The sequence below is a fragment of the Frieseomelitta varia genome, unplaced genomic scaffold, assembly GCF_011392965.1.
Source record: "Frieseomelitta varia isolate USP_RPSP 00005682 unplaced genomic scaffold, Fvar_1.2 scaffold_875, whole genome shotgun sequence".
Taxonomy (NCBI): Eukaryota; Metazoa; Arthropoda; class Insecta; order Hymenoptera; family Apidae; genus Frieseomelitta; species Frieseomelitta varia.
In genome coordinates this window covers 211,046-235,999 of record NW_025110673.1, presented here as the reverse complement: position 1 = coordinate 235,999, position 24,954 = coordinate 211,046, and the positions used below count along the sequence as shown (strand labels likewise).

At 45.2% G+C, this 24,954-nt stretch overlaps 1 protein-coding gene across 3 annotated transcripts in view; it reads left to right on the top strand.

The window, feature by feature from the left end:
• The window catches only part of LOC122536884 (thrombospondin type-1 domain-containing protein 4-like), a 45,966-nt gene that overhangs the window by 10,221 nt on the left and 10,791 nt on the right, over window positions 1-24,954 (top strand). For all 3 annotated transcript variants that reach the window (XM_043669655.1, XM_043669653.1, XM_043669654.1), the window contains one exon: window positions 22,469-22,544. In XM_043669655.1, coding sequence (XP_043525590.1) covers window positions 22,469-22,544 — 76 coding nt within the window. The remainder of the gene's footprint in view (window positions 1-22,468; window positions 22,545-24,954) is intronic.

Genomic DNA, 24,954 nt, shown 5'->3' with positions numbered 1-24,954 from the left:
CGAGTAGAAAGATGACGAAGGGAGCGAGATATATCGGGGAACAGAGCAATTACCGATCGTCGAAACAGTGTTAACGTTATGTTGTAACGACGTGTTAACGAACGAGTGTGATAAGACGTTACAGAAGATCGATGACATCGTATGCAACGATGGCCTCGAGCCATGCACGCTAAATGTTTAACGCTTGAAAACTTGCGCGTGACGCCGGTTAGAACAACGTTCTCTATTATGTTGTATCGCAGACCGTCGCGAGGAGATAATCTTGGAAAAAATAGGCTACCCAATCTTTTTATCTGTCTTCCACGACGCCACGACGAATCCTCTACACGGTGACGTTAATGATAAGTATTTCACTCTTGTGTGAGTACTTGACTATGTGATGCCTAAGTAGGAGATGAGAAACGATGCATTGTAACTGCGAAGCATTCTAGATTTGCGATTTCATTGACGAGAGTTTAAGAATGAAGGCAGGGTGAAATGCATTATCGGCGGCGCATTGCCCATACTCAGTCGCCTCATTGCGCAATACGTCGCTTACGGAACTTATTGTGGGATTTGGACTGAATGAGCTCATAGATATCAATGTGATTGACGTAAAATCTGGAACTTGAAATTAGTATGCAAACATTTTGAAGTAATATTCACCACTTGTCACACACTATGAATTCTTTAATCTCGTAGGATAAAATTATTTAATTTTTGTAATGGAATTTGATGACAGAGAGAATGCAATTAAATCAGATATCTCAATTGAAGAGTCAAACGTGACTCCCTTCGTTGATAGTTTATGCTCAGAATACACACACATATACACGCCCATACATATAAATTCATACTTCTACGAACGTAATTTATAACAAGGAACCTAAATAGATAACTATTTTACCTATTTATGAAAATTAGCTGTGTATCTATCACGAGGCATTTCCATAGATTAGAGAAGAGCGATTAAACGAGCCATGTTCGGTGATATAAATCTTTTTCGGGTCAGGGTAATCAATCGCGTTCCACATTAGGGTGGAAAAGTGTTGTAAACATGGCCGGTAGTCATCAGCCAGCCAGGTATTGTATGCGGCGCATGCACGGAACGCATACCGGATGCATCAGATAAGAGCGTTCGCGAGGTCTCGTAACTCCTTGGTACCTTGGAGAGGAGAGGAAGAGGCAGGCGTACGGCTGGAAAGCGGCATTAAACGATGCCTTCTCGTTTATTTTTCAGTGAGCGCGAGATAGCATGGTTTGACGTGAACCACCAGCTACCGCCAGCGGTGCCATCTCATGTCCTACCCATTCGCGTATACGCGAAACCTATAATTATTCTTTCGAACGAGATTGTGGGCGAGCGGAGCCGAGCCAGAGCCGCGTACATACCGACTGTAATTTCGATTTCGCCAGTGTTTCGACCTTTCTCTTCGCTTGCCAGGCCCGGGCATTATCGTCGATGACGATTTCATTTATGGCTGGTATCGCGTGTGGTCCCGGGACCAGCTTGTTGTTTGAAAGTTTGAGCGAATTTTCATGTTTCTTCATTTCTCCCTGGTTCGCGGATACAGATCGACGTAGGATAACTCGGACGGAGAAACGTAAGAACGACCAGACAAATGAAACGTTACTTCAATCGAGGGTGGATTAGAGGACGCGTGTGGTAGGATAAAAATTACAAAGTGCAAAATGATTCTTCAAGAGAGTCATTCTTGGAAGATGTAAGAGAGAAGAGAACTAATTGAACCTGTTTATGCAGAAAATTTCGGTGGTTGGACCGAAGAAAAAAAATTTGAATCCGCACGACGAAAATCTGAACATTGTGAGATGTTTGAGACGAAACGTACATTAAAGTTGATCAAATTCAGGAGTTCCGGACTACCAAGAGAGTGGATGAATTACAGAAAACTAGACGCTCTTTGTCAATGAATCCAAGAGTGCTGAACGCGAGTGGCACAACAGGAAACTAATACAAATGGAGGTGTACGGTTGCGATTCGTGAAACTAATGTACATATCTCGCGAGTCGTCGCGTTATACGCTCGAACGGTTTCTTTAATTGATACCCGTATGATCGATTCGATACGAGAGATTTCTCCGTATCGCGGTGCATTTGTCAGCTACCGAATAAGCGAAACATTTTAGTCCGCGAGTTCTCCCCGTTTCTACGTGGCGCGGCCTGGCGTACGTGATATCGACAAGATATCAAAAGCCGTTTTCCCACGGGCGACGTCGCTCCGGAGAGCATCGGGGATTATCGAGCCGCAATGATTATACATCATACGCAGTTCTGTTATTATATCGAACATAGAAACAGAACTGTTAATTAGCCATTGTACGCTTCACTCGATACGATCGGCCGAGCCTGTGTGTTAATTGAAATTGATTCGAACTTGCTTGGTTGGAATTTCAGGTGTTAAAATAATGAGAGCAAAACTATTCGAATCAACGCATCTCCGCTCCGATTGGAAAAAGCATTAATTAGCGGTCCGGAATGTTGAGTTATCGATGTGTGCTTGAAATTTAAGCAGCTTGCGCGTGTTTGCGCAGGCCGACACGCCGTAAATCAATGCTGAAACATAGTAATGAGAGTGAAACTATGCAATTCGCGAAAGCGAGGGGATCAGGTCCCTTTAATCGTTCGTAAATCGCGATATCTGTTTCAAGCATATTCCAACGCTTCGCGCAATTAAGGAAAAACGCGCGAAAACATACAATTTTTAATAGACCTACACGGAATCCAGTAATTGCGATTTAACGAATTGAAAAAATGCGTATGATGATTGTGCATTTGATCTCATGGACGTAGATATTTGTCTACTTGATACATATAATCGTTCATGTGTTCGTCCGTTGCCTATTGTCTTCAGCAATCAATACAACAAGATTTATTTTCGTGACTCGCAGGTTTACTTCTCTTTGTGGTTTGCAAACAAATTAAAACGCAGATACTATCAATTGCAATTGTGCGTACATCCATGTATTTAAAATGTATCCTAATTTTGTGAACTCGCGTTGATCCATTGGTTCAGCAGCTGTATAAAGCTGTAGATGAACGATCGTTCGTCAGAATCGCTCGTTTGATAATGGGATCGGACCAGTCGTTGCGGGAATACGTCGTTAAAGCGTCATCGATGCGTTGTTATTACGGCGGTCTTGAAATAGACGCGCTCACGACTACGCAAGGCGTAGCTGGAAACTACTATTCACCACAGCCGCTACATCGCGCCGTCTCGCGGAACCATGTATCGGGATGCGTCGTCGATATCGTTGCTTTCGTCCTACCGCTTTCTTCGTTTCCTGTCGCGGTAGTTCTTCGTTTCCTCACGCAAAAGTGCAGCGTGCTCGGCGGAAGTTACGCCGCGTTTTAATCATTGGCTACCGCCCTCCGCGGGATGGCGAACGGACCCCATTACAGTCGCAAGAGGTTTAGGACGGCTTTAAACCAGCTTTGGCGGTGAAACAGCGGCCAACTCGAAATACAGGGCACAGGCTAATTTCACGCTTTACCAAGAACAACCGGAAGCCCGACGTCGGATAGGCAAGTTTTCGCGCTTTGAGAATTAACGAACAAACAACTGTTAATGCAATATTCCTCACTCCCTCCACCTCCTCCGTCACCACAGCCTCTCTGTTTACACACGGCTGTGTTTCTCCTTTTCCACCCGACATAGTTTCAACGCGATTACACCGTAAGTTCGTTCACAATTACGCGCGCGCGTGTCCGCGTACACACCCTGCGCACATATTTGCACGCGGATCTACGTGCAAATATACGGGCGCTCGTGCACGCGCACAGCCGACGCCGGCGTTTCTGCGTGCCGCGACGCGCACGGCTCTCCTTGGGTACGGGTAAACGTTTGTCTTGGTGTCGCGACGCATGCTAAAACTGTCGCGATTGACTTTTCTCTTGTGGAGATCCACACTCATCTCGTGGGAACGGCAAATCTTTTTTTCTTGTTTTTGGAGTTTTCTCGTAGAGTCTTGCGTAGAGTCTACAACGTTGGCACGACGAGTGTTTGCGCGATGGTCTTCTTACTTGCAGTTAGTCGTGGTGTATAACTGAATTTGAACGTGTTTGAACTAGGCTATGTACCAGACTGACGAAATAAGTTAATTAGACCTGTTAGTCAGCTAGCGGACTGGTCAGTCATCTACTTCGCGACAGGCTTAAATCAGAGTAAAATAGCGAGCTGATCAGTCAGCATTTGCTTCAATCGATTTGTTCTTCTCAGTCGGATTTGAATCGGTTGGACTGCTCATTACGCTCGTACCCGTAAGTTCACCATCGAGGGGTCGATGAACACGGAGTAATTATCTTCTAGAAATATATCTTCTGGTTCGTTATCTGTCGTCTAGGGATGCGGAAGGTAATCTTACTAACAAATCCAATAGCAGGACCTAGACGAGACACGCGCACGTTCCCTTCCTTTTAATTGCAACGCTGGCAACTGGTGGAGCCGATTTCGGTCAAACTATACATGACAGATCAAAGTATCGTGATTCGCGCAGCCACTGTTTCCATCCTATAATTAGTCGAGGCTTCCGAGCGCGAGCTAACGTCTATAGAAACGTTGTTCTCACGGTTCGCTAGCACCACGGGCGTCTTCATCGGGATCCAAACCGTGACATCAGTGACCAACAAACGAGCATTGAATCTTAATTCAACAAGCAGACTTATACCCGGATCGATAATGGGCGATAGACGACCTCCATTCGAAAGGAACTGTGATACCACGATGTATCAAAAATCCTAGGAACTCGTTTGGGATCTACGGTTGGAATCATTGTCAGAGACAAGGATGACCGTGCGGAAACACACGGCGTATTTATGACGGCTTTGAAGTGTTTCTTTTTATTTTTTATACACATGACATGTATGATCTCAATTTTTTAATACTGTGCCTGGGATAAAATATTAAAAATACTTGTAAAATATGAAGATATTCGAAACTTTCAAACCAAAACTAGCTATATATACATATACACATGTCCTAAGAACACGTTCAGGGTCATTAATTCCTCAGTACACATGTATTTTAGTACGCGTTCAAAACTGCAACGCGTTTTCGCGTTTCCTATCGCGGATCGAGCCTCTTCTCCGTGCGCGCGATGGAAAAATTTCATGGGAAACAAACGAGACTTATACGAATACAATGCCTACATTGCACGCCAACCAGTTAGATGAGATATATATAAGCGATATAGAATTACAGATACGATTACGGTTGTGCAAAGCTGTTATCGTATATCGATCGTGCACCCCTTTACCAGGCCTTTGTTTGCATAACTTTGAAATAAAACGACGCTTGTGAAACGCGCGGCGCGCACACGGCGCGATGCTGAGTACCGCAGCCTCGGGAACGCATCAAAATGCTTCGCGAAGCCAATTATTTTTCCAAAAGCGAGCAAATATTTCTGTTTTAACGTTCCGCCAGCGAGTCCGATCTTCCTTCCTATCGCGAGCCTCGATCCGATGAACGTGCATCCGACAAATGAAAAAAAAAAAAAAAGGTTCCTCCAATTTCGAGCGGTTATTTCGCAGAATCAAATATCCGGCTGCGCTCGAATCGTAAATAGTCAATATAATAGCATCGACGGAATAGCGGAAGCTGCTCTTCCCATATATCTTGATACAGAGAAAGGATAAAAAGTAAACGAGAGCGAATAAAAAGATCTGGTCCGAAAGAAGCGGAAACACAGAGAGAGAGAAAGAGAGAGAGAGAAAGAAAGGATTCGCATGAAAACAAAGAGATATGCGTATAACGAATTCAGAACTCGCGATATCTTCTCCCGAGATCCAGGTGCATCTATTGATTCTATGGCCGTTCCTATCTAAATGGGAAACCCTCTGACCTACGGTTTATTTCTGCAATTGTATCCAGGCTCGCGCTGCAATTATGGAACGGAGAACATACGACGATCCATCTCCCTTGTCTTACGAGCTTTATTTCGATCTTCTTAGGCAAGCGTTGATTGAAATTGCAACATAAATGATCCATTGTACTTGTTAATCTTCAATTTAAAATCTGAATTTAAATTCTTCCTTTCTTTCAAAACATAATTCATTATGCTGCGATACGACGTGTACCGACCGCGGAAACGTTAATTAATCTACGTCTCGATAATTAATCTTCGTTTTCACGGACTTTCCACTTGTCAGCGTTGGATTAGCTCTTGCGTGGGCACGAAGAACAGTCGAAGAAAAATAGCACGCGAGGAGCCGTGTGTTTCCCTCGACGGAATTTAATAATTCGGAGATAGTTAAGCTCTCGTGATCTCTCTACGATTTGCCGGATATGACGCGACGCTATCCACTGTTCCGTGAAAAGCTTTTGTTCGGTACGACGCGAGAGCGTGTTCCCCGTGTTGAAACGAATTAGTGCATCTCGGCGATTCTCCGTTGCTTCAAACATTTCTTTGCGCTGCTGTATGCATCCTCATGCAGAATAGCTGAAATTCCAGCGTGCGCGCAATACGGAAAGGCTCGGCGGGGTTAAATAAACCTCGACGCCAGGCGGAGAGCGAGGAGCGCTCGCAATTAAAATGAATTCACCGTTGAAAATTTTGCGGGTGCGGGGTCCTCGGTCAATTCTTTCCGCCTGCACCGCGCATTCCATTCTCATCCGCAGCTTTATTAAGCTTGCGGTCGGAAGCCTGTGATTGTCGTAAATCTTACCAAGAGGCAAGGAAAGAACGACGAAATTCCGATCTTGTTTTCAACGACCGCCGCGTAATTAGTCGGCGGAAACGTTTGTCAACGAACGTATGGGTAAGGGCTAGATCGTTAATCAGCGTGGTCCTTTACATGGATCGTTAATAATATCGTTTGGCACTCTCGTAAAACGAACGATACGATACGATCGTACGTCAGACTCTGTTTTTTCTTCTTCTTGATTTTCACGTTGGTAATTGGGTCGAACGACTCGCAAGTAAGTTTGAACTCGTTGGATTAGTATGTCTAATGGTACTTCGAGTTTAAGTGGAACAGTTTCGAATATTCTGTGATACGATTTCCGGAAATGAAATCAACACTCGCAAGTGGTAGACTCTCGCAAGTAGGTTCGAACACGTGTAGTAGACACGGGTATATCCGAAAGAATTACACGAATGGAGACCCGCACGCGTACACGTGTATCTTCATGGATGGATGAAACAGGGACCTCTGAAGGTCCTTTAGAATTCAAAATCGAAATCAAAATCGACGAAAGCGAGTGAGAGGTAGCGTTGCTTCCGTCCGTTGCCGAGCTAAAAACAACAACATACGGTGGTATATACGTGAGTTTTCTGACAGTACGTGCTCGTCGTTGGTTAAATGAGCTCGCCACGTCTGTTCGACCGAAACAATGGTCCTGTACGTCGGCTACGTGTACCGTGTGCGAGCGCGTCTCAAAGGGCCACGCGAGGCATAGCAAGAGGTTCGATCGTCGTGCCGGCGTAAAAGTCGATTGGAAGTCATACCGGGCCGTCCTCGTCGTCCACGTCACACCACCTACCGACCGTCGTATCCGGTCGTGGCTAATTATTTCCTGCTGCGGAGGAAGAATTAAGTTTCCACCGCGTCGTATGTCGTCGCGTTTTGGCGCTCGTTGCACCTCTCGAGCAAGCCCGTGACGATTTAATCGGATTCGTCGGTTTTCGACACGTACGAAAAGTCCCGCGTAGTTTGGCGGCGGCAAGCTGAAATGTAGAATTCGGAGAGAAAGTTCTCTTATTTCTAACGACGACGACTCCGTACACAATTCCGAGAAACGCGTTCGAGCTCTTTAAGGGTGTCTATCGGCTCGCTCGGTGGAAAAACGAGGCAAACAGAAAAACGACAGAGAGACGTTTGCACAGGTGGATGCAGAGGGACGTTTCTCCTCTTTGTTTCTCAGATACCGAGCCATTTCTTCCGTCGTTGTGTTACTCTTTTCCTTTTTTTTTTTTTCTTCTGAAGAAAAGAAAACTCTATCTCGCTTAAGAAAAGAAAGCTCTTATCGCGAGCAACAGGTTAACAGGTTCGGGTCCGGATCGTAGGTGGTGTGACATTAAAATGTTCACACTTCCACGTCTGGTTTCTCGGCGGCAGCGGCGCGCATTCTGCACGGCTGCCCTTTCCGGCACATTATCTTGGATCGGCGCCTTTGTACGTGACATTCACGACGCCTGTACCTGAGCGAAGAAGGAGAGATTCCTGTCCACGGAGACGAAAGGTGGAAATTTACGGTCATTAAACGGCGTTCAAAGGCTCACGATTGGCTCGACACGGAGCCTCGCGCGTTTGCCCCACGTGTCCGTCTTCCACGGATCAAATACGAGCGTAATTGCTGTTAAAGCGTTCATTCGTATTATAGCTTCCATCACCAAGATGCGATTATCGTGTATTTCGAGGTCAAGAGGAACTTCCCCGTTTCGACTCCTCTCTTTTTCTTTCTCTCTCCCCTCTCTTTCTCTATCTACCTCTATGTAGGAATTAAATCTCTTTGAAATCATTCGCGCGAGCGTTTGACCGTGGCTACACGATTCACCTCTTGCAAATTCTGATCCTTACGGTATTATCAAAGACCGTTCGCGTTTGCGCCCGATTTCGATTCGCAAAGGAACGGATAATCTCCCAGCAGTCGGGGCAATCAGAAGCGATAAATCGACTGTAAAAGCCGATTCGAGAGAGGAGGGCACTCATGCCAACGGATCTAGTTTACAAAGGAAATTACGAACAGATCCTCTCATCGGGTCGAACACGGCGAATTTATGCCCCAGGTTCCCCGTCCTCTCGACTAGATAACAGGCCACTACGAGCAGCTACTTCCTTATCGTATTATTTACGACACTTCCAGTTACTCGAGGAGGAGTAAAGAAAAAAAAAGAAAAAAAAAAAGAAAAAGAAAAAATCTCGCTTCGATGGGATCGGTGCACGTTGTACCATATACAAGTTGCATTATATGATGCTGAGGATCGAGTGTGTGGGCCTAGTGGCGCCTGGCCTGCTGCCCTTTTCCTTCGATTTAATCGATTTAATGGCCGATGACAGCGGCCGATGAAATTGGTCAGACGATGCTTTCGTGCAGCGTTAACGAGTAATTAGTTTAGTGGCCTGATAACGACGAGTTCTTCCCGGTAGTAGATAAAATTAGAACTCGTGCTTTCCCGTTGCCCTCTCCTCTTGCGAAAGAAAAATTTATTTCTATTTGACGATCGCGCCGGATTCGAGTGTGTAAAAAAGTGGCAGGTATTGATAGATTTCGTTATTACATACATTCTCGAAACGTCGCTTTTCTCAAATATTCTCGCATTCCAGAAGAAAAGAAGTAATTTTTGATATTCCGAAAAAAAATATATCACATGAGGTTTTCGTGTATTCCTCGTTAGATTATGCGAGGAGTTCGCTCCCTGTACAAAATCCTCGCCATTTTTTCCCAGATCGTATACCACCTTTTGCTTTCTACTCGCCTTTCACACGTTCATTCATCCCCCCGGTGAATATAACGCTCGTTTACTCGGCTGAATTCGCCTTTTCGTTCGCAGTGAAAGCCTCGAGGTCACGATTTTTCCTCGTGAAAATTTCGAGCACCGGTTCAAAGGGAGGGAGTCGCGCGATACCGCTTCGAGAGGTCGTAATACCCCGTACAAAGCCGGCGCGGCATTTATGCCCGGTGTGAATAATAGCCGCGGTGGAAAGAGCCACGATTCTTCGAGCGCATACACGGGCGAACTTTTGGTTAAATCGAAAGACCGCGATTTCCTGGCAGTGCCTTGACCCGAGCGAAGGAGGGTGTACGAGTAAGGTTGAAACGCTCGGCGGAAAATCGGTTCGTTTTGCTGCCGATTGGCGTGCGCGTTCGAGCACGAGACGCCCGGAAAGGCAATCGGTAATCGTTCCAAGCGATTCGAAACGCGCAAACATCGTTGGCGCATTTACCTGTCGGTTATTTTTACTCGCGAATTGGAGAACGTTACGCGTTTGCGATACGCGCGAATCGCGAATCGCGAGTGGTGGTTCGGAAAGGGCCGGCAAAAATAGGCTACGAGCCAAGTGGAATTCGATGTCCGATCGCTCTCGCCGAGGCAGCGGACGACGAGGTGGTTAAACGCGACGGAATTCGCTTTTATCGCCAGTAGGGGCCTAGAGACTAGTTTAACGCCCCCTAACGTCGATCGAAGCCCTACCAACGGAAATTAATTGATTTAAGTGGCTGTTCGCCGGTCTGTCGAACGTTCCAATACACCCGAACCCGATACTTAACCCGGATTCCACGGACATCGACAATATATATCCACGTGAAACGCGAAAGTAATTTCTTCATCTGCGTCGCGCACGCAACCGGTGTTCCTCTGACCACCACAGCACGACGGGGCCAACGACGGGTCTTCGCTTATCGTGAAATTGTTAATCGAGCCTGGATTTCCGCTAATTGCAGCGTTTCAGACATCTTCGATTAGGCTGTGCAATTATCCCTCCGATTATGTTTTAATTTATTTGTATCTTTGCTCGCGTTACGGTTTTGCTCCTCTTCGTGTATCACATCAGAGCCTCCGTGGCCGTTTAATTGTATCGTGTCGTTATTAACGGATAAGATCTGCGAGTTGATTAACTTTCACAATTTCAATGCCATCTTCTGCGCTGTCCACTTACCCGCTGGTTTTTACGTAAATAGCAAATAAGATAAGTAAGTTAGTGGGTTCCGCAGAAATTTTTGAGACTGTCCGCTTATAAATCCTACGACTCGCTTTAATCATGACTATAAGTATGCAGCGTTTCAACGTGCAACGTCCTCTATATAGAAGATAGAAGAATACTAAACGACATGATGATTTTTTAATAAAACCATTAACTCTCGTCTGAGCAATCTGAAACTCTTGAATCTAATGAATTTTGATGATACTTTTTTTTTTTTCCTCTCATTGTCCAGGCTTTCACCGTTCTTTTTCAAATCTTCCTTATTCTTTGCTCTTTTTACCTACGTTTTATCCAGATGTTCCATGCTTGCAAGTTTTTACTCTGTTCACTTTTGCTTTGCGTCCTCGTACCAAAGATTTTTCGTCAGAGATAAGTTCAATTAGGTTTAAGTCCAAAACACAAAGAGAATCTAAACGATCGCTTCGCAAACATGCGTGTCTTTGAATCACACTCTCGACATTATCGTGTTCTGAACTTTCTCGACGGTTAACATTTCGTCTCAGCAACCTTCTTTCGAAAGGGGTGTTCCGCTATAGGCGTGTAACTTTCATAGCGTTTCATAGGTCAGTGAAATGTCGCCAGCAGAGAGTCCGGGCCGAAAAGTCGATCTCGCTAAATGGTCCTCAAACGATCGTGCGCCGGTGCGAAATAAGACGATTTTAAACGGCGATCCTTGTGTGGTGGCCTTAAAGGCAGCGGCCGTGTCTCACGAAGGCGAACCGAGCGGCTCGTAACTCGCACACTCGCGTATGATGTACGTAGAATCCTGGCCGTAGAATCGTGGATCTCGAAGACGGCCGCGAGCCACGGACCGGTTCTTAATAATTAACATATGCAACGTTAATTTTACGGAATTATAATTTCACGTCACTCGGTGGCGGCGGGAGAGTGCCCGACGGGTGAAACGTGCACACCGGTACTTGAGACGCACACAGCCATGGGACGAGGAAGAGGGGAAGAAGGACGTCGCGTGTAACGGACGAAGGCGAGAGAAGGTCAGGACACGGCGTGCACATCCTGTCTTTCAGCTACTGGCTTCTTCTCGAAGATCGGATGCAAGAGAAAAAGGGAAAAGAAGAAGAAGAAGAAGAAGAAGAAGAAGAACAAAAACAAGAAGAAGTAATAGTGGTAGTGGTAGTAGAAGAAGAAGAGGCAGATGAAAGGGGAAAGTCTTTTTGCGTTTCGGAGCAAGGTGAATTAAAGGAGCCGGTAGAGAGGCTCGTTATAATTTTTCCTAGCCAAGATCGAGACAATTTCCACTACCTGACTTTATTACAATATACGAATCATTCTAATTGCCAGTTATTTACCACTTAATAACTATTGTACATGTTAACATTTCCACATGTCTGATGATCTTTGTCGAAACGTAATCGTCCAGTCGATTATTTGTGTATATAATGGAATAACGAATCGTCCAATCTGACGAATCCCGGCTTAATTTCGTAGAGATGTGATTTCTTTTCTTCTTTTTTGTTGATCGGGGAAACAGAGGATCCGATCAAAAGAACGAAAACGTTTCCTACGGCTGTTCTTATTTTTCTTTCACATTTTTCACTTTGGTTATCTTCCTTTTAACCGATCTGACTGTTTCGACGTTTTTCTGAACAGGCTCTGGCAGTCGGAGGGTCAAAGAACGAGATCTCAAAGGGAAACGATGACAAGAAACGTATGAACGACGCGTTTCACGGTAAAGTGGATCGAGCACGGAACGATGTCGGTTAAAAAGTATCTTGTTGAAAGAGAAGCAGTCCGAAAATGTTTTACCGCCGATCCCAGAATTATCGGTGAACCGCATGATCAGTTAACAAACATACACATATGTTGTTTGTCTTCTCAACGAGAGAAAATCTTTTTCACGATCAAAGTGACCGAGAGTTGCTTCGAGCCTGATCCTCTGTAACATCGCGAGTCTTTAAAAATTACCTGCACTCTGAAAATTTCATTTTGCTTTACCATTAAGTTTCATCATGATTACAAAAGTTTCAAATATCTTATTTCCAACGACTGTTAGCCGTCAGATTTTAAATTGGTTAACCTACTTGTGTCTCAATCTGACACTTAATTCAACATGAAGTTAAAACAACAGATCATGCACATTAATGACGATTCTTTCGTATTTTCCTGAAATATAAGAAATTTTTTAACACTAGAGGACCGCGTTTGGATCAAATCATAATCCAAAGAATAGAAGAGTACGATTAAGCCGACAATTTTGCAGACTATTGCGACTGTATTTGATCGCATAGTATTATCTAAGGATGAATCGAGCAAAACAGAATATTCGCGAGTGGCGGGTAAATGCGAGAGGCGGAAAAGACTGGAAGAAGATAAAGTTAGCGCGGTACTGGCTGCGGGCGGTATAACTACGATGAAGATGGTTCATCTACGTTCAACGTGTCTTGTTAGCTGCACGCACGACTGGCCATACGTGGTTCTCGCGTTTGCGTGAAACCTAATATACCGAAAACGAGTTGAACGGGCGCACAGAGAGAGAGAGAGAGAGAGAGAGAGAGAGAGAGAGAGAGAGAGAGAGAGAGAGAGAGAGAGAGAGAGAGAGGACACAAAGGACTACAGGTGAAACCAAGACCGATGAAACTTGCGAAAAGACTTGGAAACTGCGCTCTACACACGCGACCACACGCTCTTTGTGTTAAGTTTGGATTGATCGTTCGAGAAATCTCTGCTTTTCGTATCGTTTGTCTCGAGATTACAGCGACCTATTAAAGCGTCCCCAATTTATCGCCCGTGTTAACATATCACTTGAAACTCGCTGCTGCTCCTCGCTCTTCTTCAATTTTAACGAACGTCGCGTGGATTAATTCGGGCCACGGGTTTCGAGCCTCGCTACCCTCGTGAAAAATGATTGCATACGTAACACGTTCGTATTCGTTCCTTGCAACACGTCGGAGGAATTGCAAGAGGAACGTAGAACCACTCTGGCGTTAATTAAACGAAATGTAGGCACCGATATCGAATTCGGGAGGCAAAAGAGCGGAATATAGGTTAACGAAGTGGGAGAGGGCGTTTAAGATCGCGAGGCCGCGATGACTCGAGGTCGAGCGAGGCCCGATTACACCTGGTCCATTGGTGCACGTCCTCAGGTGAGAAAGTCGACGTCGTCGCTTCGTTATTCGTCTCGCGTACCACTCTCGCATCTCCTCCCACGCTTCTATTAATAACACCACGAAGAGGTGTGCATTTATAGGCATGTCACATTATCGTGCCAGTGCCTGAAAAAAGAAAAAAAAAGAAAAAAAAAAAGAACGCGCTACATCTGAACGAGTTTTGCATTCTTCTGTCAAATTTAATCGCCCAAATCCTCTTTTAACTCTTAATTCTGACATCATCGGCCACTGAAAGGCCAAAACAAGTTAGGTTTCACTGTTATTTAATTTCGAAATTGTTTACTTGGTGGTTCATTTGTCAGAAAGTGTATAAAATACAAAACTTTAATAATATCACAGGCATCTACAGCCATTTCAGAGTTTTTGCTTACTTGATTTTTGAAACATAAATTAATTGGAGCTTAATCGGTAATATAGACGACGATAACGAGATCTAACCCTTTATTGCTTGGCATCGAGCAGGAAAATTGGCGCCCTCCCGGACTGTCGAGCGATCAGCACCCGTTAACGATTTATTAATATTAAGAGCTATCGAATTAAGATTCCCCCGCGATGGCGGGGGCAGCGATGCATAGATCATTCGATTAGACTCGACAATGAGACGAGCATTATAAAGGGTCCAACCGGGATGCTCTTGTATTTCATTCCTTCTCTCTCGACATTCAACTCGTGGCTGATTAGCGCCGTGCAAAAAGCTCCGATGAATCGATAACGATCGATGGAACGCAAAAGTTCATGACTGGCTAAAACTACTGCATCCTGTTACGTTCGCTCGTTCTGTTCGTCTTCTAGCAGTTTCTTCTACAAGTCTCACTGCCAGGTGTGTTTTCATCGAGCTTCACTTTGATAATTTACCAATTAGTCCCTAACAAAATGATCAATTTCTGACATCGAGTTTAGCCGGGGGATCGAAACTTTAACGCTAGAAACTGTCGGAACGATCAAAATGATTCTCCAAGGATTTTTCGACATTAAAAATTAGAATTTTTCGTTGCATTGTGTAAATGCTCCTCTCTCTTACGGATTTGAATATTTCTCCGGGAGAAATTTTACACTTCAGTTGCCGGTAGCTCTAGTGTCAGTGAAGATACCGAAAGATCAGCATCGCAACCGTAATTAAATGGACACGCGATAATTGCGCGTGCACGCTCCTTTTCACGTACAATTAAGCTCAACGATACGAGAAACGTGACACGAATCTTCGCTGTTGCAATCTTCTCATTATGAGGCCCACGTTCGAACGGTGTCGTAAAAAGGAAACGGCATCGATCGATAACCATCGTTGGAACGTTCCTTTTCTCCGTCCAGTCCCGGCGCTATGAAATTAATAAATCAGCGAACACAAGTATTTGCATCAATACAACACGGTGGCGTATTGCAAAAAACAAGCTACACACACACACACAACTGTGTTAATTGAACGAAATTTTTCGAATTTTTTTTATTCCCGCGCTGGATCCCATTATTTGTTATCGGGAATCTTGTTATCGTCGGGTATTCTAAGATAACACGCGTGTATCTTCGAAATGAAAAGTACTGCGTTGTTTTCAATAAAATTCCAAACAATCTGTCTGTGATTTTCTGTCAAAGATCCCGCGTACGCGAAAATCGTACAAATCGATTAGGAGAGTTCGCGAAGGAGAGCCGCTCGTTGCCGCTCGTCAACTTAATTTCTCAGCCGGCCGTCGCCAAGACGAGGATAATTAACCAGAGCAATTTTGAAGCGTTGCCCTCTCGCTTAACTAGCCGGTCGATTTACGGAGACTGCCACGGTCGTTACCGAGGACCTTGAAACGAGAGCAGCCAGCATCCACGTACGCGTTCGCCGCGATTTCCATCTGTTTGAATTCGCCTTGGCACGTCCTGCTCTCGAATCGTCGGGTCGATGCGCGATTGCTCCGTTAAAAGACAAACGCGAACAGATCGTGACCATTTCTTCGGATTGTTCCCCTGTTGTTTCAGGCAGTCAAGGTGCTTTACAGTGCTTCACGATACGGTTCTTCGCCGATGCGATGTATTTCTCTTGCCGACTGTCAAAAGACCCGATTCTACGCTTATTAACGCGCGTTAACTGTTACAAGGTAAGGGCTGTCCAACCAGAAAGAGCATTGTGCTGCGTGCCATCTGCACGTTGAACAGCGTTAGATATTCTTGCGTCAAATACCGGTGTGATCTTCGCGTATTCCTCCTGCTTTCTTCACGCGTCGATTGTTCGATCCGCCTATTGAAAATCCATTGAAAACCCGTCTATTGAAATTGTAAGAAGCTCCCGGGGTCGAATCGTGTGATGTATACTCCAGCTCGAACATTCGGAGCGTGGTAAGATTTCAGAAGAGGTAACGAAACTTCTACCAGAAACTTTAGAAAGTATTTTCAGTATTTTACTGATGAAAATTTAATTGATTGAGGAATCAAGGATTCGTATTTCGAATCCACACTCGCCTTTTAGTTTATGAAATCCCTGAATATTACTGATGGACGATTTTCAGTGAGAAAGACTTTGTCGAAATCGACCTTTATACATCCACGTGAATTAGAACACACTTTGCTGATTGTATTAGAACACACGGACTGACGTTAGGATTTACTGTACATTGTTACATATACGTGCGAAACAGACATTTCTACTATTTACAGTCGAAGCTGTACATGTCTACCATGTTTCGTACGCGTTTCTCACGAGCCGTCAGCTCGTTCGCGACAATTTTCCTCAAAGTGAGACTGGCGCTCGCAGGATTTTCTCAACCACCCTCTTGCATGTATCAGCACGCGGAAGGCGCCTACTCGATGCTGTTCTCGAGTACGTAACGAGGCGAGAGGAAGACGAACGAACGTAGGGTGAACGGAAGAGACATCGCGGAGGAACTCGCGGAGAAGAGACGAGGACAACGATGAATCAGGGGAAACAAGAGAAAAAGGCGCGACAGTGGAATAGAGACGACTAGAGCGGAGAGACGACGGCGTGTAGAAAGCTTGGAAGCACGCCGCGAAACGCGCGAGGCGAAGCGAGAGAAACGTGGCAGAATGTTTATGGCGACAACAACGGCAACCGCAGCGCGACAGCAGCTTGGTTATCGGAAACCCCGGACGGTGACGGGGGATTTCCAGTGCAATAACAACGTCGCAAAACACTTCTCCGCTGTTCGGTTGACAAAGCAACGCGACAGCAACGACGATGTTTCGTCCGTGGCTACGCCATTTTACGTGTAACGAGTTCCTCTGCTTCTAGTCTCGACATCGAAACTTCCCGGGGCTCGTGACGGGCCAATTATTCTCATCGGGAACGAATAAATTCTCCACGTGCCCCAGCGTTTCGCGTAATCGTAACGCTTTATCGGAACGTTGGATCTTTTATTACCGAGGCAACGGCGATTCTCCCCGTTTTCTCCGCATCCTTCTGTATTACGATAAGACAAGATCTCGAGGCGTACAAGTCGTACAAGTCTACGAAGAATATTATTCCAACGATTTACCAACGACTTACAATCGTGGAGCTTCGTCAGCATTCAGAGACGGTGGTCGATCCCTTGTCGAGCGAAATGAAACGTCGGAATAACATCCCATCAGAGACGCGGCCTACACTCGGAAACTTCGACCAATAACTTCGAGCAAGAACACTGACACTCTGCTGAAGATCCCCTGATACCAACCGTACTTTCCTTGCCAGGCAAATTCCTTCATCCGCGTGCCTACGTATATCATTGTATCGTTCACGAAAAAAAAAGAAAAAAAAAAAGAAAAAGGAAACGAGGAAGGAAAAAAGCGCGAGAGAAAACGGGAAAGGGAAGCGTGCGCGGTAATATACACGCGTAAACGGGAGAACTGCTTCACAGCTTTGCGAGAACGCCGTGTTGTGTTTGTACGTATGCCCCGATCCGAGGTGCTCCGGTATCATTAGAGCAGCCATTCGAGACTCACGCCCCCATTGTCCGAGGGCGACTTCTTGCTCCTTTCCCTCCGGTTAACGCCGGAGATTCTCAACAGCCTACCGAGACAATGCACGTACGTGTATCGTGCATCATATTTCACGGTCGTTCCTTTTTATGTCCGGCGCGTACGTATCGTCTCTGGGTCCCCTGGCTGGAGACGAAAACCCCTCGGACCCGGACCACCGTGGTTAAAATGATTTCGTCGGCCTCCCGCGACGCAGTCCGTGCCAGTTATTCTTATCCGCTTTTTGCCCGTAGAAACGCCGCGATTTATCGGACGAATCCCACCGGGATTCCATTCGGGATCGAGAAGATACGTCTCTCTTTCGCCGAGGCGAAGTTTAATTGTTAACGCCGCTAATTGTTTTTCGTTCGACGAGATAACGCGCGCGTGATTCTCTCGGCAAAGTTAATGGAACTTTCGATAAAAGTAATCGATCGGTATCCAGGAACTACGTTGCGAGACGCTCATTCATCGGACGTTGACTCTCCGTAAAATTGAGAAGAAGAGACGAAGAAAGAAGAGAACGAAATCAGGAGTAACAAAGAAACAGGGAACTAGAGTGGAACGAATATTTAAGTGTTGAGAGATAATTTTAGAACTGAACTCGTCTGCGCTTATGGCCAGATCCCGGAAAAAGATCAACTCGATCGGAAATTACATTAGCGCCGTCAGACACTCTGGTAATCGATAATCGTTAAATTCAACCCGGAAGGCTCGAGTGTTACACCGAGGTACATGCGAACATGCATTGAAATTTATTAGCTGGAGAAGCGAGGGACTGTCAATGAGATTGTTGATGACTTTGAATAGGAGTGGCCGAGGATTCAATTTGATTCCACTTCCTTGAGTCGCGGCCGAGAAATGAACATGTGAAAGAAGGCGTTTAAACCGCAGGAGTTTTCAAACCCAGTGAAAAATGAACAACCCATAATCGAGATGATGCAATATGTCAAACTGTCTATAAATAATAAACAGATTGCATTTGTGAGAAATTTAAAAAGGCAAATGAGCGTGATGTACATGCACAATATGTTACATAATATTTAACGAATAAAAAGAATTTTGATTCAGGTTTTAACTCTTTATACATCTTTGTAAAAATGTGAATTTATATAAATATCTGCAGTTTAATTATAACTGCGAAAATCACCTTGTTGGCCACCGGAAGTAACCCCGACAAATTACACCGATCACGAACGTATTAAAAGACGGCGAGAAACTTCGTTGGCCGTATTGGTCGATAAATTTCTATCGAGCCGGTGTTATCGTTCGTCGCTAATTATACCTAGTTGTCACGCTGAATCTGGTATTTGCGCCACCTTGTCGTCCCGCGCGTGTTCACTGATCCTAACTCTCGCTCCAATGAAATATCCCCGGGACGAGCGAACGCTAATCGGCTGCAATCGTTGTCTCGCGGGGATCATTATCGGATCGTTGCACCGGCTAGAATTAATTTTGTCCGACGAGCCGTGCGGATTCGCAAAATCCCGGGGAAATATCAGTATCGAATAAATTATCTCGCGTTCCCGCGAGATCCCCGACAAAAGCGTCGAACGAGATCGTCCAAGCGTGAACCGAACCATTTCGCACGCAACCCAGAGCTTTTTCTTCGATTTCTTCTTCTTTTTCTTCTTTTTTCCCTTTCTCTCTCTCTACAAACATATCGACTTTACAACAAGAGAGAAAAATAATCTTCATGGTCGAGGTATATGATATCGTATCTTCGACCCGTTTACAAGTTGGCTATCGCGGCGGTCGGTGCATCACATGCCGCGATAAAACAATGTCGGTCTTGTTTTCAGTGGCGCAGGAATGCTAAAGACCGGTGTGTAAGAAACGTAACAGCGAGTCTTGCTAGCTGTACGAGCGTAGGACAACAGCGCCGCGTCGAGTCAAAGAGTTTCAATGATTTCCGCGAACAACGCCAGATATAGTCGAACCTTTTGTCACTGGGATAACGCGGGACGCTATCCTGCCTATTTATCTCGCGCAGATGCGTCACCGCGATGGAAATTTGTACGCGAATGCGCGACGATGCGGATAAATGGGAAGTTGGAGGAAGAAGTCAGTAAATGCCGCTAATGTGGACAAATATTTTCAAAGATGTAAAAGGCGATGATGATTTGCAACTGCAAAGTACTACACAGCACAGAGAGAGGACAGCAAGATAATTCTCGCTGTGGGAGAAGAGAAATTCGGTGTGGAAACCGGAGGAGAAAAAGGAGGAGCAAGAAGGAGAAGCTGGAATCGGAGCGGTTGAACGATTATACGGCGATCTTGCGATCTGCTTAGCGTTACAAAGAATGGCGAGGAACACGTGTTCGCCGTTGCGGCTGGACACGAGAGCAGTTGCAGGCAAGTGCAATGCTTCATCGCGCTGCTTGCGTGCACCGTGAACGTCCCTTTCTTAGGCGCTGTGCATACCGAGACGCTGTCCACACGCGCGCGCGCGCGCGCCGGTTTAGCCGTGCCGTTATTGAATAATAAACTACTTCGCTGTAATTCACAATAATCGTATCTAATGGAGAGAGGGGGCACGATACATGTTTGTTTATGAGGTAATTGATCGTCGTAATAGGGAGACAATAAAGCTGCGAGTAGCAAATGACAACCATCTTACTATTGCAAATCGGTTCTTCTCCTTGTACATCTCTTCCCGTTTTTTTCTCACATCTGACTCTCGTTCTTTTAAAACACCAAAAGTGAAATGATGTTCGTAATTCGAGAACGTGCACGTACAGGCAAAAAGCACTGGACAAAGGTAAAAGATGAGTTAAAGGGTGTTCTTCCTCTTCGAACGGAGAAGAAATTTCTTTAAAACATTAGAGGCAAGATGGTCGTCTTTGTATGGTGCAAGGGGAGAACGACGTTTAAACGTTGATGATCGATGGAGCACCGGCACACCTGACGCGCCAACCGTTTCTCGCACCCCATGCCGTACCTTTAAAACGTTGCTTATAACAAACTCGCCTCGTGTCAAAGTAGCGCTATTAATTTCATTCTACTTAACACGGGGCGGCTATGTACGTAGCCTTAAGCCTTAGCTTGCGGCGCGCGGAAAGCCGGCTTTTTCTGATTTCGTCGCAGTAACGTGCATTTACACGTTACGCCCTTTGTGTGCGTTTCACGCACGCGAGCGAGACTACTTCAGTGGCTGCGGGCGGTCCGATCTTTCCTGACCCCTCTTCTTTGCCTTTAAGTTCTCTCCGCGGCGCTTCCTACTCCGCCACGCAGGGGCGTAATGATTAATTAAGCTTTCCAAGAAAACGCAACAAGTGAAACGTTATTAGTGCTTAGTGGCACAGTTTACTTGTTCCAGCGTCTCGCTGCTCCTCCCCTGCTCCATTCCTCCTTTCTTCTCCTTCTCCTTCTCCCACTTTTTCTTCTTCTTCTTCCCCTCCCTTTTAAAGAAGCTTCTCCATGCCTCTTCGGCTTCATCGTCTATTTCTCCTACCGCGATCGGGGAGATACATCCCCGGCGCAGTTTTAATAATTACCATGGCGAAATGAACTGGCGCCTGGCCGCTCTGCGCACCCTGCTAGACGCATGCATGCATGCCCGCCGTTCGCGCCTTGAAAATCGAGAACTTTCGAAATCTATGGCGGCGATTATCCGCCGTAAGAACTGTGCATGATCGAGAACATATGCTTGGCCATTCATTTCGCGTGAAATCGTTCTAAAAACGCGGCCGGTATCCCGGAACGAGGGAGGAGGATTCTCGTAGCGATTTTCATCGCTATCTAGAGCGTTATGTTGAATTCTGTTTGCACGCTTTAATATTCCTGGTAACCGCGCGATCCTTGATCACGTTTCTAAATATACACGCGGTGCGCATCTGCGCGAAAATGATTGGTCGGATGCTATTAATCTGGAATCGCGATGGAATAAATCATTGGACGTGTTCGATTAATCGCGGGTTCGATTCGAGAGATACGCGTGTCCGATCGTTTGGAATTCAACGCGTTTAGAACCGATGACGCAACGTTTGCGTCATTGACCGAGACCAACGTTGTTACTCAATTCTTGGACTGCGAATCGAAAAAGTCATTCTATTAGTGAAATCAGCTAGAATGACTCTTGTAGACATTGTATAACGTTGTATGTATAACAATGACGCGTGCAGTAAAAAGATCGGATACTTGTGTCTGTATTTTTTGTTTTTGTTAGAGAAGAAGAAAAGGAAAAGATGCTCACAATGTTGTGCTAATGGAGTGCGAAAAGATAGAAACCGAGAGATATTACAAAAAGAAAAATATGATTATATTTTTGGTAAATTAATTGCACTTCCTTTCTTGTAAGATACTGACAAAGTTGCTGTTTTATTTATCTATAAATGATTCATCATAAGAAAATAATTTTGTCGGCTATTGGGAACAGTCCTTTCAAAATTCTAAACTATTCCAGTCATTTTTTTTTTTTTTTCATTGATTCTTTCTTTCACCTATGTTGGAAGATCATTCACCGGTGGCGAAAAGCATTCAACGAGTCGCGACGAAGCGGTCCCCAAAGCTCAGGCGCTATTCAACATGGTCGTAGTACGCACAACGCGTTACGCATCTGAGGAAGATTATCACATTCTTGAAATGTCTAACCCCTACGAGAAGACAGCTGAAAGATAGATGTTTTGCGCGATAAGGGGATAATTGACTCGATTCAACAGTCGGCCGGTCGTTCGTGAAAACCGCTTCTAGATTGACAACGACGATAACAAATTGCATTCCATTACGTCGAATTAATTAAGGCATCATTGCAATCTCTGTTTCAGATCGTTTCTAGCTTTGACAATGTTGACTGCGGCCAGTGTCTCTTCTACCCACGTGCCTGACAAGTATCCCATCGAGGTAACTTTCCATCGTGATTGATTTACACGCGGTATCGATTGACGGACCCTTCGACTTTCAACCATTGGAATTCGAAATGAATGCATAATAGGAAGGTGTAAAAGCTGCGGCAGTTATGGAACGTTACGGAACGTCGGGGACAAGAGGAATATGTACTCGTAGTTCGTTTTATTTCGCTCTGTGTTACCCATAGTATTTTTAATAATAAACGTGACTTTACGTATCAATGCGTATCTTTTGTTTTTACGTTGTTTAGAGTCAATCGCAGCCGACGTAGCTATTTTTCCAACTCTCGGCAGTAATTGTGAAAAGTTACGGCCGATAAAAGATGCGCAAGGTTTTGTATTTCGACGTTGATGGGTGATGGGACATGTTCATTAAGTAAAATGGTTCCTCCAAGTTCGGATTTTCAGTAATAATTTAGCGCGTAACCTCTTGCCGTTTAACTTACAGCCGTAACAACGTTATCGTAGCTACTATCTCGTCCATTGCGATATTTTATCTCGAACGTGCACGGTCGGCCGGTGAATATTAATTTAATCCACTTACAGGAATTAATAAGCAATTACGTAGACGTTATTCTGGGTGGCACGACGAAGATAATTAATTGACACTGGAGCAGCTTCCTAAATTACATGCCGAGCTGGCTGCTGCATCCTTCAAGGCCGGGGCACGAAACGACGAAGCACGAAACGCAAATATACTGACGTACACCGTTCTTGCTGAACGCCATCGCGCCTTCTTGTTTATCCCGTAGTTCTTCTGGCCGAGTCTGTTTAAATGGATCGTTTGTTTTGGAAAATATTGCAACATCGCTACCTCGACCTCGGGACCGATCATGGTTGCCTCGCAGAAGAAGCACTGAATAAACGTTCTTAGTTAAGCTATCGCTCGCGCGCGATATATGCCCCATTGCTTCTCCGGCAAAGGTTCGTGATCGTTCTTTAACGAGGAACGCGTGCGTAATTGTACCAACGAAGTTGCCTCGCTTCGTTTTAAAGCTACTACGTATGTACACCCGATGTACGGTTGAAAATCGCGTCTAAACCCTTTCATCTTGGTACTGCTCCGTAAAATTTTCAATCGGTCTAGTTAACCGGCACGGAATGCCGACAATTTGGTGGCAACCTGTTGAACCCGGAGCAACGGCGGGATAACGGCGTTCATCGTCGATTAAACTTACGTACGTCGAACGGGTCGTTCCAGTTAATTGTAATGATTGTGATCGGTCGGTCAATTTCAATCGCTCTGCGCTAACAAGCCGAGGAGCTTTCTACTCGTACTACGGCGAGAAGTACGTACATTCTCCTTCGGTCGAGTCGTATTTTCGGTGTGCCCTCGGTTCGCGAGCGAGAAGTCGGAAGTACCTCGTTCAAGGGATGGTAATCTGTGCCAAAATAATCCTGAAGAATTCGATGAATTCTTGAAAGAGCCCGCCGCCTGTCTATGACTCTCCTCTTATAAAACGTTCGCGTAATACAAGCTTCTTATCCGTCGCAAAGACGTTCGTTACCCCCGTGAAGAATCCTTTTGAAAGGCTGCCGGGACAATGAGATTAAGATCGTTCATCGTGGAAAGAATCTTGAAACGCGGCTCCATTATTCAGAGCTGTTGCGCGATGCTGACCGCCCTCCTGCTTCTCCTCCTTCTGTCTCTTTTCGTTCGAGTATTTTCGCGTTTTCCCTCTCTCCGTACATAATACGTGTACGTATATTCCTCTGGATATACACCACAGACCAAGTTCATACGCGATTAACGTTCCAGAGTTAATGTCAGTCATCAAGGAAGTGTTACTCCGTTTTAACGGTTTAACGACTTTCCTTCGAGAGCTCGCTCGAATGTCGTCGTCGAATTCACCTGGTGCTCGCGCCGAAGTCAAATCGCGATTCGTTCGTCAAATCGGAGGGCTCGTCGATAATCTCGGTACATTATTATTAGAGAAGCCGGCGGTTTTTTTTTTATCAACGCGATTAGGAAACGTCTCAATATCCTCTGTGAATTTCTTCTGTGTGAAACGACGAGAACCGCGATGTATGTACTCAATTACAAGCACATCGGAGTTTATACCTGCGTACCGGTATCGATCCGTCTTTCGGTTAATTACAGTCTCGCGAATGGTCTAATTACAATCTCAATCACGAAAGTACCGATATTGATTACCGAACAGTTTACATGCGAGTTGTAGCGTTACCTCTCCTCCTCTCTCTGTTGTAATTGACACGGTTGGATTATAACGCGAGAGCCGTTTGATTATCAGCAGCTGGTGTAATTTCGTTCACCAGCCTTTGATTGATCAACCCGAAGAAGCTTCCAGTAAAATTAATTATGTCGCGCGATTATGTGACATCTCGAATTCCTTGCGCACGAGCCTGTGAATACATAATGTGTGTAACAGAGCCTTTACATCGAA